The 13,826-nt window shown below is 34.9% G+C and overlaps 2 protein-coding genes across 4 annotated transcripts in view; one reads left to right on the top strand and one right to left on the bottom strand.

Annotated features, from left to right (window-relative positions):
- The first annotated feature begins 587 nt into the window (after positions 1-587).
- LOC138324969 (uncharacterized) lies at positions 588-9,802 on the top strand. The gene is made up of 12 exons (XM_069270278.1): positions 588-1,564; positions 1,839-1,998; positions 2,594-2,764; positions 3,089-3,180; positions 3,501-3,727; positions 4,112-4,362; positions 4,736-4,958; positions 5,956-6,048; positions 6,565-6,773; positions 7,521-7,721; positions 8,382-8,553; positions 9,157-9,802. The coding sequence occupies exons 1-12, from the start codon at positions 1,206-1,208 to the stop codon at positions 9,264-9,266; spliced, it is 2,268 nt and encodes a 755-aa protein (XP_069126379.1). The 5' UTR covers positions 588-1,205; the 3' UTR covers positions 9,267-9,802.
- LOC138324979 (spermatogenesis-associated serine-rich protein 1-like) overlaps positions 9,606-13,826 on the bottom strand; it is a 47,577-nt gene continuing 43,356 nt past the window's right edge. For all 3 annotated transcript variants that reach the window (XM_069270289.1, XM_069270306.1, XM_069270297.1), the window contains one exon: positions 9,606-12,463. In XM_069270289.1, the coding sequence (XP_069126390.1) occupies positions 12,334-12,463 (130 nt within the window). In that variant the 3' untranslated portion in view covers positions 9,606-12,333. The remainder of the gene's footprint in view (positions 12,464-13,826) is intronic.

Here is a 13,826-nt window from a genome sequence, read left to right as displayed (position 1 = left end):
CGAAAAATAAAAGACACCAAATTCATCGGAATGACATTCTGCATCGATATGTAAAAGGAAATTTCGCAAAATCAAAAAAATAAAAATTCGTGAACTTTGACCTCATAGCGAACTTTTTAGTTTGGACCTTTAACCTAATTGCTGTAATTGTATAAAAGTTAGTCTTTTATACGATCTACATAAAACATCAAATATATTTGCTGTATCTTAAACGGTTATTGAGTTATGGCTGTTTTAAACTTTTTAGGTATGACGTCATGGCGGCCATCTTGGATTTTTGACCTACTTAAAAATGTTGCGGTCACCCCTTCAACTCATGCCAAACAATATGATAATAAGGCCATTGGCATACCTCTTACCATTTTGAAGATCTTTTGGACACAAAAAAAAGTGTAGAAGAATAATAATAATAATAATAAAAAACAGAACAAAAACAATAGGTCTTTTCACCACATGGTGAAAAGCCCTAATTAATGGAGACCAGTATGTATTTGTGTTATCCCGAGTTAAGCTATCCATTATGGATTGTATAAGAATGTGTACAACGAAAAATATAAATCCAAACCTAGTCTCACGTTTAATTTGGATTCTTATGTATTTATGAGAATACTTGTTAAAGTCATTACTATAAAACACTTCATTTTCGAGAGGTACATATTTTCGCATACTTTCGTGAGAAAGGTCTGACGCAAATTCGAAAGAATTGTAAAAACGATTTTTAGTAAGAACCCCTGTTCACAATTATGTATTTGAAAATATGTCGGAAATGATAAGGACACGAAACATTGTATACGAGAAAATAATGCGGTTCACAATATTTAGACAATACTATTATAACATCACTTTCATCAAGGATGTTACATCAATTGACAACCATTTGAGGGCTTATCACTAAGCATAGTGTTAGATTCATAAACCTTAAACGCTACGTACAAGACAAATACATTTACGTACAAGATTATGCATATATAATAACAATAAATTTTCTTTTCATAAACATAATTATTTATATTTCTTAGAAAATGCACAATGTGAGTTAAACTTGTGCTTTACTGATAGACTATCCATCAAATAAAGTTATTTGTGTCCTGTGACGGGATAAACAATGTGCCTGGGGCTGTCATATGATGCTTGACTGTAGTCACGCTTGGTTGGTCATATGTTAGGCTATATAATTTACCAGAACGGCGCGTGCTGGATTAAAGATGTCCGCCCTCCGTTGTGATCCGGTCATGTTTCGATCAAAGTTAAACGACCAATACACGTTAGTGTTTTTATTGACACTATTTTGGGTTAGTTCCACACTCAGTGCAGACTACCCCTTCCGGAACACCTCGTTACCATGGGACACACGCGTTGACGATTTGGTTGGACGATTGACACTGGAGGAGATCATGATGCAGATGAGCAGAGGTGGATCCGGGCCCAAGGGAGGGCCAGCCCCACCAATAAATCGACTCGGCATAGGAACATATAGTTGGAATACGGAATGCCTCCGAGGTGACGGAAGTTCTGGGAATGCAACGTCATTTCCACAAGCATTAGGATTAGCCGCAACCTTCTGGTAAGGCCATCTTTGTTTTATGGTAAATAAAGCGTAATTGTTAATATTTTATTCAATGAATCGTTTCAATTCAACAATTGCTTCTTTAAAAAAGGTGTCAATTGATAATGATAAAAAACATGACATGGAGCCAGAATAAATAAATAAATTATTTATTTGCATTTAGGATAAATAGTACTTTCATTCTTACCATGTTACAATAGCGGACATCACAATCAACAATTGGATTTCATTTGTATACAGTTTTGTTTTTGTTTCCCTTATTATTTTTAAGTACTGACGTCGTACATGATGTAGCGGAAGCGACTGCAGTTGAAGTCCGCGCCAAATATAACTACTACCAGATACACCATGAATATGGGGACCACAAGGGGATCAGCTGTTTCAGTCCCGTAATCAACATCATGCGACACCCTTTGTGGGGACGAAACCAGGTATACTTAATTGAATTAAGTTAATGTTTTGACATGAAGAATAGATTAATATTCAAATAAACTAATATGTATCTTGATTGTTTATGTATTTTGTGTATTTAAAAGTTAAGGTACTTTTATAACTACCTCCCAGCTAAATTAGACGCATGTGCGATGGCTGCATATATACTCTATCTGTATCCGCAGCGATGGAATGTTGTCTGTAGTGCTGTCTCAATGAACGATATTATCGAAGACTCCGAGCAGGCTACTTCCTGTAGCTCTGGCCACATTTCATTGACAACAGACAAAGTAATTGTTCAATCAGTAAATAGAAAATCTTCCTCACATGAGCAACACTCAACTTAATTTGAAAAGTCAAGGAAGACCGTGAATAGAACGAAGTTGTTTAGAAAGAAGAGAAAACATTAGATTCCAAATTTAGTCACCTTGATGATGACAAAGTTGGGATTAAAAACACATCTTACACCTTCGAATTCCTGCAGTGTGTAGAAGCAGTATAGTGACTGTGTTTAAAATACGTAACATATCAAACAACAACAAATATATCTTTCTGTAAACAGTTAATGTTGAAATGTCTGTTTCATTTTCCCAGGAAACCTACGGTGAAGATCCCTTCCTCAGCGGAGTTCTGGCTAAACGCTTTGTACAGGGACTTCAGGGACGGAACCCGACCTACATACGTGTTAATTCCGGATGTAAACATCTTGACGTCTACGGCGGTCCAGAAAACATACCCGTATCAAGGTTCTCATTTGATGCAAAGGTGGATATCTTTCATCCATCCAAAACAGAACACAGAAAAGTGACGCTTTTCTACTGTTAAGTCGTTAAATTTCGCGAATTACTGTTTGGTTATTTTTGCGTGTCGTCTTTGTAGCCCTTGAAAGCATCATTCACACCACAGGCTGTGATATGTTTAACCATGATTTTAAATGTATTAAATTTCATTTAAAATGATTATCGATAAGACCAGTACTGCTTAATTTTAAAGACCTTGATACCATATTGATAGTAAAACCAAATCGTTCCGGAATCACATATGATTTCAAAATAATCTAAATATGTCTGCCTTGATAACTCATTCCAGGTAAATGAACGTGATTGGCGACTCACCTTCCTGCCCGCTTTCAGGCGGTGTGTAGAGGCGGGTACCTACAGCCTCATGTGTAGCTTTAATAGGTGAGTAATGCAATATTATAAACTAATAGGTATTCTTTTATTCGTTCCATTCTATTATGATATAATTGATTACATTAATTCGTATACTCTATATTTACAGCGCAAAAATCCACCACAAAAACTGCCTAGCTTCCATTTGTTTATTACTCAAATACATGTATATATGTTTAAAGATGTAAACTGGCTATGTTGTTACTGACAAAAATTATTTACCCAACACTTTTTTTTCAAAAAGCAAACCAATGGCATCAGAAACAAATGTGTATTACTAAAACGTGACATGAAAGATAATATTATCAAATTATTATTTTTATCAAAAGAATAAATGGCGTTCCAGCCTGTGGCAATAGGCGCCTCCTGACGGACATATTACGGAAGGAGTGGGGGTTCAAAGGTTACGTGGTGAGTGACCAGGCGGCCATTGAGAATATTATTGACTATCATCACTACCTCAATAACTCTGTGGACACCGTGGCTTTGTGTGTGAATGCGGGCTGCAATCTGGAACTGTCTACAAACTTACAGAAACCCATCTACTTCTCAATGAGTAGGTCTTAATGATTTCATTGATATTATGAATGTGCTACTTTTTGGTGCAAAATCGGTTTCGAACCTGCTAGCTCAATGATGAATTTGCAACTGATCCAAAATGCTTTATGAAGGAATTGCAAAATTAAGTTAAATACAATCAATTTTCACCACAAAACGCTTTTATGCAAACACAGCAAAACTACTATTACCACTTAAATATTTGATATGCAAGATAATGTGAATGTTTGAAAAAGGTATTTACGCAGCCAAATAGATAGAATTTCGTTTTTCATTATATCACTATATACTTCATTTTGAGATCATCTTGTATTGCAAATCTTGTGTTATTATCAAATATTATGATGAGACGATCAAAGCCATTTCACATTTAATGTTTCAGTTGACGCTATCAAAGCCAAGAAACTGACTGAGGCAGTTGTTCGTGAAAGCGTGAAGCCGTTATTTTACACTAGGATGCGACTTGGCGAGTTTGATCCGCCATCAGTAAATCCATACACTTACTTAGATCTGTCGTATATCCAGAGTCCAAACCACAGACAGATTGCTTTAACGGCTGCCATGAAATCCTTTGTTTTATTGAAAAATACCAACAACTTACTTCCATTCACTCAGCTTTTCAACATTATTTCGGTAAGAAATTATCTTTATTCTTCCTTTGTTTTGAAAGCATATGTTCATATATCCGTGCTTGTGAATGAGTATATGTCTCCCTTTTCTCCTGCTTGTTTTGATATCTTATCAATAAATGATCAAAGTTTTTCCCGTCAGAATGTCACATTAGGTTTGTACACGATTTCCTAATGCTCCTTGCTAGTCCTTGTAGGACGCGTATCATCAACAAAGAAGAGAACGCTTGCTCCCCCGCAGTTCCTGGTTGTGTTCTCTTTGTATTTTCTTCTTCTTTTAATATTTATTAGAATTATGTTATGGTTATAATTTAGGCGCAGTGCTTACATTATACCATCCCATATAGGTGCAATGTTGTACATACCATATTTTACAGGTGGTGGGACCAATGGCGGACAATTTGTACCAGTTGTTTGGTACCTATAGTGCTGACGCCAGCCGTCAATACACGACCACTCCTCTGAATGGCCTGGAACGCCTAACAAGGGTGATGAAATACGGGCAAGGTTGTCCAGACAACAAGTGTGTGCACTATAACGCCACACAGCTCAAGGACGCAGTAGCTCACACCGACGCAGTATTCGTCTGCCTTGGAACAGGTGAGTTGGAGATCTCTTATATAGCGCCCCTACATCTTTCAATTAAAACACATATTTGTAGTATTGTATACCCAGTCTGATTAAAGAAAAGTTTTTTAAGTTAACGCTTACAGTGGAAGAAAGAGACAATCTTTATATATCCTCGATGTCTTTTAAAGCGTCACATTTAAAGTCGAAATGTCTACATTTTTCAGTTACATAGCCAACGTCAGATGTTTATCGTGGTGAATAGTAAACACCTATATTCCATCCATGTGGATTCTTAACTGTCTCGAAGATCACATACATGTACAAGTACATCGATTTGGATATTACATTTTACTCTAGTTTTGTCACGGTACACGCCATTTTAAAAACTAAAATTGTAACAGAAACTTCTAATTGCTTGATGTGAAAACATTGATATCGTATTTTTATGTTAAAGGGACAATTCAGGCTAAAAGAACATTAAAATTTGTACATATATCGGGAAAAACCCAGTTCTTATGGAAATTAGATCAGTTGGTTTTACTGTAATATGCCAGAAAAGCCCATGGTGGTGAAATGCGTGTGGAGTGTTCAAACTCGCTCGCTGTCCGCCATTACACATTGTGGTCGAACTTCTTGTATGCCGAACCCTGTCCCTTGCTCGTAGAGTAATGCTACTTTTGTCTAGAACTGCTCAAATCGCTCTGACAATAGTGTGTTTACCTTATTAGGTGAATTGGCTCGTCTAAAAAAATCATTTTATCACCTCCTCAGTGGTTATGCAGTTCATTTGTTAAACGTGCGTGACGTTGGCTCGGGTATAGATACAGCGAACATATTTTACCTGCTGAATCGTATTGATCAACGATTTATAATTACAACGGTATAGATTAAAATACTAAACAATGACGTGGAATTTGTCAATATTTTATGTTATATGTTTCATAAGAAATGTAGAACAATACATTTATGCCATATTTCGCTTGTTGGTTATGTAAAAGAATTAGCCTGAGTGAATTGTCCCTTTAAGGACAGGAACTAGAAGGCGAGGACAATGATAGAAGCAATATGGATCTACCTGGACAACAATTGAAGCTTTTGCAGGATGCTGTAGCATTCTCAGGTAATGCTGCAATTAAACTTGAAGGATGATATGGTTTTACTATGACTCTCTTCATATCAATGGAGACATATCATGCAACAACGTCTTGTTTTGTTCTCTCTAGGGATAATTGTACAGAGTCATACCATGACTATGAACCTGTTGAAATGTATCGAAGAAGTCGCAGGCACTTATTCTATCGGTGTTTATTTGTTTCTGATTTATAATCCTTGAAGATAAAGCTGTCAAATTCACAGTTTCTGTTTATTTATTTATAATCCTTGAAGATAAAGCTGTCAAATTCACAGCATGCATGAATCACCAGTAGATGAAGTTTATTATCATTGCTACGAAATTACATCATACTAGCCTTGAACTATAAATGGAAAAGTTGAAAACATAGACCGATGTTTACTAAGGTGAAATGATTGGTCAAACACTTTAAGACTGTCAAGTAACGGATAATTATTTTTCTTTAGAATTTAAGATTCTAGGGGAAGAAATTTGATTCCTATCATATGATACATATTTAAATAGGTACAGCACCAGTTATATTGCTTCTATTCAACGCCGGTCCTTTGAACATCACATGGGCAGAACAGAGCGAACGTGTCGCCGCCATATTGGAATGTTTCTTTCCCGCCCAGGCCACAGGAGAGGCGATATTCCGCGTCCTCACCAACAAGGGAGATAACTCTAACCCTGCCGCTAGACTTCCATTTACCTGGCCACATTATGCTAACCAGGTATGATTCTATTGGTTGAATATTTATCTTGAAAATTATTTGTATTGGTTCTTGTCATTCAGGTTCCAAATACTAAGTGGTAAAATATATTCTACGATTTTAACATTCGCATGTACTAAAGCATTGATGTAACTATTTTCTAACTTCATCGGGTAATGAAAGAAAATTTGTTTGCAAACTGTGTGAATCCGCGTAGCGGATTTTCACAAAAATTTGCAAACAAAATTCAGTTCATACCCAGATGAAGTTAAAAAATAGTTACATCAGTGCTTATTATTAATTTTTCAAACTACATTTTTTGTACTTGATAATATAAAATACGTTTAAACGTACGATTCCATTGATGTTCCAATGGATTATTTTTATTAATCATTACGCAACGTCGACGTCTCTAGTGTGACGTCATGATAATGTCGGGTTTTCGCGCCATACTCGGATTTTTTCTTCATAGTATATGAAGAAAAAGGATCTGCCAATCAGAAAGTCGGATAAAGTATGAAAACAAATAATTTTTTTATAGTGGTATCAAGAATTAAAGAGTATCCAACTTGTACATGTTAATAATAAGAAGTCTTCAAAGTCCTTTGAAAATGAGAAACACCTTCGAATTATAATTTCATCAATTCGGAGGACATACGATTTAAGTTAAAACACGCAAAAAATTGTAAAAGTTAGATTTATGTTAATCGTGGCCAAATAAGAATAACTCGATTTTACAAAGTGGCACATGTATATTGGACTCCAAAGGTTCCGTCCATGACCAACTATACAATGGAGGGAAGGACATACCGCTATTTCAAGGGAGACCCACTCTATCCGTTCGGGTACGGACTGTCCTACACCCAATTCCATTACTATGACGCCTGGCTTTCACCTCTCATCCAGGCCGGTCAACACATTGATGTGAGGGTGGAGATAGGGAACACTGGAGCTTATGATGGGGATGAGGTAAGACGTTCTTTAAATCATTTACCCCTTAAGACTCATTTGAAATCTTCCAAGCCTAAAGTTGGAACAGTTCATTATACTATTTCAAGGGTAAACGGGTAATGTAATGCATGTATAATAGCCCTGTAACACTTTTCTAATTAAAAATGAGAGCATCGCTCCATTTTCTCTATAAATGATTTTCTAAACAAAATTATTTAAATCCCAAAAGGTAAAAATATACCATATAGTTCATGTATATATATGATCATGGTGCCATTTTACGTCGCGATACCAAATACGAAAAACTCCAAAGTTATACATGGAGAAATTAGTCAAATTAATTTGTATACATGGTCATACTTTGATTTACAAAAAGAAAAACGTAAATTTGCATATTGATTTCGCTGAAAACTATTTAACCTTAAAACATACATCAGAATGTTTTCAATACCATGATGGGCTCACATCAATTAAGTTCATCGGGATTTAAAATGATTAATGTTTGCAACACTCATTTAAGTTGATAATTTCCTAAAACAGTCTTACTGGTAATCCTATCAAAAGAAATGCAATGTACATCATCCCTTAAATGATTCATCTACATATGAATTGATATGAGAATAATACCTAAATTGTATGAACTTAATTATCATTGTGTGTTTCATTGTCCTACAACAGGTTATACAGATTTATTTGGAGTGGATTACGACAAAAATGAAGATGCCTAAAATACAACTTGTTGCGTTTAAAAGAGTTTTTATCAAGAAACAAGACAAGTTAAATATCAGTCTTGACATAGATCCACATGACATGGCTGTTTGGACAGGGAAGTCTTTTATCGTCGAAAAAGGTTAGTCTTGTTTATAGTTACTCACAATCTGCACATGGTTAAGACGTGTATCTCTACCTTTTTAGCCATGTCAATATCATTAATCAGCAATTGATATTCAATCTGGATTTCCCATATCATCGATACTTAAGGGGTTCCAACCACTTACGATCTCTACACCCCTGGACTATTTCATAGTGAAACTGAAGGCAGCTCAAAAGAAAAATCTTAACCAGTCACAGGTCAGCACAAAAATTCCTTTGACGACCACAGAGAGAGCGACGCCCAACTTCAAAGCCACACAGTCAACCGCTGTGTACAGTTATACGTCTTTTTCGATGTGCATCAAAGGACTAAATTATCTGTTCTGTTCTGTTACCTCAAGTTTTACTATTAGATAGTCAAGGTGTGTAGAGATCGTAAGTAATCGGAACATCTGGAGTATCGAGTATGGATTTCCCAATACCTCAATGATCATGATTAGTACACATCAAGCGTTTTCCTTACATGGGCATATTTCTCTTTATATCTAATAGCTAATGTTTGCAGATAAAACGACAAACCTATAGAATTAGGTTTCAAATATATAACTTATAACATTAAGCTAATTTTTATCTTTTGCAGGAAAAATGAGGATATATATCGGTGGCCAACAACCCAACCAACAAAAAGTGTTATCATCCAACGTGCTTGTGCGCGAATTCGAAATCATCAACTCGAAACATATTGTCTAAATTTACCTTGTAGTGTAGTCAATGATTTCCACATAATATTTAAAGTTCTACAAAGCATTATATTTCTTCGGTAGAATACTGTACAGTTGTTTGATTTCGAGTAGGTGAAAAAATCGTGGTTTTCTCTTCGATACTTATTTCTTGCGAGAAATGTTGGCGCATTTTGCAATTTTCTAAAGTAATAAGCTTCCGGGTGATTTTATTTTTTTTTCTTCATTTTTCCTGTTATTGGCGGACATTAAATCGAAATAAATTTGATCGCTACTATAGTGAACTGTGATCTCCCACGAATAAAGAAAACTGTACAGTACGCTATTTCAATGAGCATAAACATACAACTATTACAATAATTTGTTTTAATAATGTATTTTGATATTACAATGCATTATCGTCACATATGAATATAAAGTACAAAATAATTGCATAATAGTCAGTAGGATTACAATTAGTACAGAAGATAGACATCACAATTCTCTATAGTATGGATTTGATGCCACGATTCCACTTTTAACAATAAATATCGTGTGTCAATTTGATTTACATATTAAGTATTTATTTGTACTTTGAAAACAATGATATCTGAATATATATCTTTATCTGAGCCTTTTTTAATTTTCAAAAAATAGTAGCATACAAAAACATCGTCTTGGTACATATCATTTCCGAAGAGTACTGTATCGGGAAACATGATAGATACATTTAAATATATGGTTTTCATTTGAAATTTCCCCACATTGAAATATATCGTTTTGTTAAATTAGCTTGCGTTACTTTTACTTATTTCATCGTACAAAATAAAAATAGAAAAATATAGAATTGATATAAAGTTGTAGAAATATAAATATATTCTAGTGCCATAAACCTCTCCAGTGCACGGCATGAAAATCTACTGAAATTAACAGACTAATTTATAGTGTGAGCCTTGTCCCACTTTGGCAAAATATCTATAAATTATGATAGCATATATACATATCGAAATAGGTTTTGTATAAAAACTAAAATATCTAATATTGTTGAAATACTTTAAGTAGATCTTAACCTAGTGAAATATACAAACATTAAACGAAAAACCACTTATGCTTGGATAGATACGGCAGCATAAACGTAAAAGCACCTTGTAAATTAATCGTAAAGTTGAGCAAAACGCACAGACAGTATTAACAAACAAGCCAATATGACACAACCATTATCATGCAGAGGCTACGCTACAAAAATAGGTCAGCTTTTCTAAAAATAGCAGATATCAAAATAGTAGATGTTATAATACTGATCAACATATCACAGACGAGATAAACACAAGTTTGAAACAAATCGATACACATACATGTAAACATTAACTTTTACACATTCATGAACTGTAGATCAACGTATTGTCGCGCGCGCTTAAAGTTTGAATATTCCGCGAGAAATAAAAAAAACGTGAAAATAAATCGCAACGAAGATGTTTGAAACAGTTACAGCAGAACCATAAAAGCTAAATCCAACAATACAACGAGAATATCACGCATGAAAAAGCGAAATAAAGTCGCCGCAAAATGAAGTTGGATTGCAGTATTTATCTTCATAGATTTGTGACGAACTAGAATATCAGAAACGTAACTAAATACAACAACGTTCACCTATCTTTTACTACTAGTCTGACACAATAAGCATGTGTACAGTCACTTTTCGTAAAATGTATTAAGCAGTTGACGAAAAAATATTAACATGTCATTTTCGATATTATAAACTTGTGAGAATAAATTGCGGGATGATTTTTAATCAAATCAAACTTGTATTTGGAAACATCAGTTTATCCAACGAGTCATCAACTAATGCAAGTATATTGTAATGTGTAGCAAATTATTGACCATATCTCTATGGCAATCTGTAACAAACTCTCCTAACAATCTATACCCCAGTGTGCAAATACAAATATTATAATGTGTATGTAACAATAATAGATGTGCAAAAATACGAAGATATACATTGTCTCACTAACGTTTCCTTACCCTCATAAAATCACGTATAGTGTAGATAAATGAGAAATCACATCTAAAACATTCAGACAAAACAACAAAGTCTAGCTAATTATCATTAACAAGCAGGGAGACATTCCATATCATCACAAACCCTCATTGTTTTCCATATAATACTGATAACAAAATGTCACTTGGGATAGTAACAGAAAAGTTAATTCAGAAAAATGTTGTCCGTCAAAGAGGTCCCCCGCCTCCACCATGTTGGCCACGAAGTGAAAGTAATCTAGCACAAAGTTTTGATTTCATCTAAAGCCATTACTTAATGAATGACTTTATGAAAGAAACCATGCTTGTTTGTATTTTGATCTAAAGCCGTTACATTATGAAACACTATAATGATTCCATATGTATTTGACATGAATCCCCTTAGCATTTGGATTTGGAAATCACTCAATGTCTAGGATAAGAGTGTTAATAGAGGTATGTAACTACTTAATTCGACCCAGGTGCAAGATACTATGTAACAAAGTCTACTTTTTGTCATCATCCTGTGGTAGAATGAAGTGGAGTGGAGTTGCGAGTTTTCAGGGGTCAAAACCCGGGTACAGGTCAATAAATAAAACAGTCTACGTTTTGTAATCGTCCTGTGGTAGAGTAAGGTGAAGTGGAGTGGCGGCTTTCCAAGAGTCCAGACCCGGGTACAGGTCAATAATTAAAATAGTCTACGTTTTGCAATCGTCCTGTAGTAGAGTGAGGTGGAGTGGAGTGGCGGATTTCCAAGAGTCCAGACCCGGGTACAGGTCAATAAATAAAACAGTCTACGTTTTGTAATCGTCCTGTGGTAGAGTAAGGTGAAGTGGAGTGGCGGCTTTCCAAGAGTCCAGACCCGGGTACAGGTCAATAATTAAAATAGTCTACGTTTTGCAATCGTCCTGTAGTAGAGTGAGGTGGAGTGGAGTGGCGGATTTCCAAGAGTCCAGACCCGGGTACAGGTCAATAATTAAAACAGTCTACTTTTTGAAATCGTCCTGTGGTAGAGTAAGGTGAAGTGGGGTGGCGGGTTTCCAAGAGTCCAGACCCGGGTACAGGTCAATAAATAAAACAGTCTACTTTTTGCAATCGTCCTGTGGTAGAGTGAGGTGGAGTGGAGTGGCGGGTTTCCAAGAGTCCAGACCCCTAACTGAGGAGATATCGTCGTCTCTTTGGAGTCGCCTTTCATTTTGACGATACGTGTCCCTGGAACAGATAATACAGTCAATCCTAAGAATAATGAATCAATTTATTCCATGTTTGTGGCTACAAATATATGTATTTTAAATAATATTCTCGTAATTCAATTGAAAATCTAATCATCGTAAAGTGAAATATTTAAATGTAAAAAAAATGACATACATGTGTAATATATTTGTATAGTACTGAAACTAATTTCGAAGGCATTTGAAAACACAGTTACCTAGTATAAAATATCGACAATAATGCTATCAACAGTATTACGGAATATGGATTTTATCGTACTACTGCAAGTATAAAACAATTAAAATTATGTAATTGACGATAAGACTCGTGTGACATTAAGGTTTTAATGGCATTCAAATTAAGTGTCAAATAAATATTGAACATTTAACATCGACGATAAAGAAAGAAATGCACAAGTGATTTTATTCATTATACATTTGAGTAGAAACAAAAAAGGAAGAATTAGAACTCAAGTTCGTTTAAGGAAGTTAAGTACATTTTGATCAGAATATAAAATATGGAGGTGATATCTGCATGTCCATTACGTCGCAGAGTCAAAATATGAAATAAACAGACAGCTGAAGATAGCAGATAACGTAGTTATCTCAATGATGGGGAAATACAACAAAGATAAAACAATATAAAATACTGTATGATTTTAGAGTTTTCGACAAAGAGAAATGTTAGAAAAGGTGCATTTAATGAAAAAATATTTAGTGATAAAAAGTTAACTAATATAATTTTTATTGATACCAACACCTTACTTAGCACCATCACCATAAAACGCACCCCACATTGCTGGCTAAAGTGAAGTCTAAAATTAGATATATATGATCTGTGATCGTTTTGAAATATGACATCATCCCAATTCAAGTCCTTAAAATCTATTCCTGTTTTTTTGTGTGTGTAAAGTTAAAAACCTGATAGAATGAAAATATGAACAAATGTGCTTTTAGTTTGAAAATTCGCCAATTGAAAGCAAAGCAGCTAATACAACAGCACAATGGCAAAATAACACAGTGGATATTATCTTAGATAGATCGTGTGTGATTTCCTATCAGAATTTTCACCAATGAAATAAATACAAAACAATTCAATCGACCAGTATCACAATCATAAAGACGATGTTTCTTAGACTGGAATTCGGATCTTATGACCTAAAATAGAGTACTAGATATTTGATCTTAATTTGCATGAGAGAATGGAAGACGCTTGCTCTTATTGAACATTTCACTCAATGTATTTTTTCAAGGGTCTCTGGACAAATTGATATTTTTTTCTACTTTTGACCTTGATTCACTGAGTTTGAATGGCGGTATAGTTTTGTTGCGATAAAGTAGCTTCTGCAAATGAGAACGTAGCA

Source organism: Argopecten irradians, chromosome 1 (genome assembly GCF_041381155.1).
Source record: "Argopecten irradians isolate NY chromosome 1, Ai_NY, whole genome shotgun sequence".
Taxonomy (NCBI): domain Eukaryota; kingdom Metazoa; phylum Mollusca; class Bivalvia; order Pectinida; family Pectinidae; genus Argopecten; species Argopecten irradians.
This window is presented reverse-complemented; position numbering and strand designations above follow the sequence as displayed.

Bases quoted from the DNA above. Each gene is read 5' to 3' on its own strand.
- LOC138324969 (XM_069270278.1), top strand. From the start codon at position 1,206: ATGTCCGCCCTCCGTTGTGATCCGGTCATGTTTCGATCAAAGTTAAAC. The intron at 4,363-4,735 runs GTAAGAAATTAT...CATATTTTACAG, and splicing joins AGCTTTTCAACATTATTTCG to GTGGTGGGACCAATGGCGGA. The intron at 6,049-6,564 runs GTAATGCTGCAA...ATATTTAAATAG, and splicing joins GGATGCTGTAGCATTCTCAG to GTACAGCACCAGTTATATTG.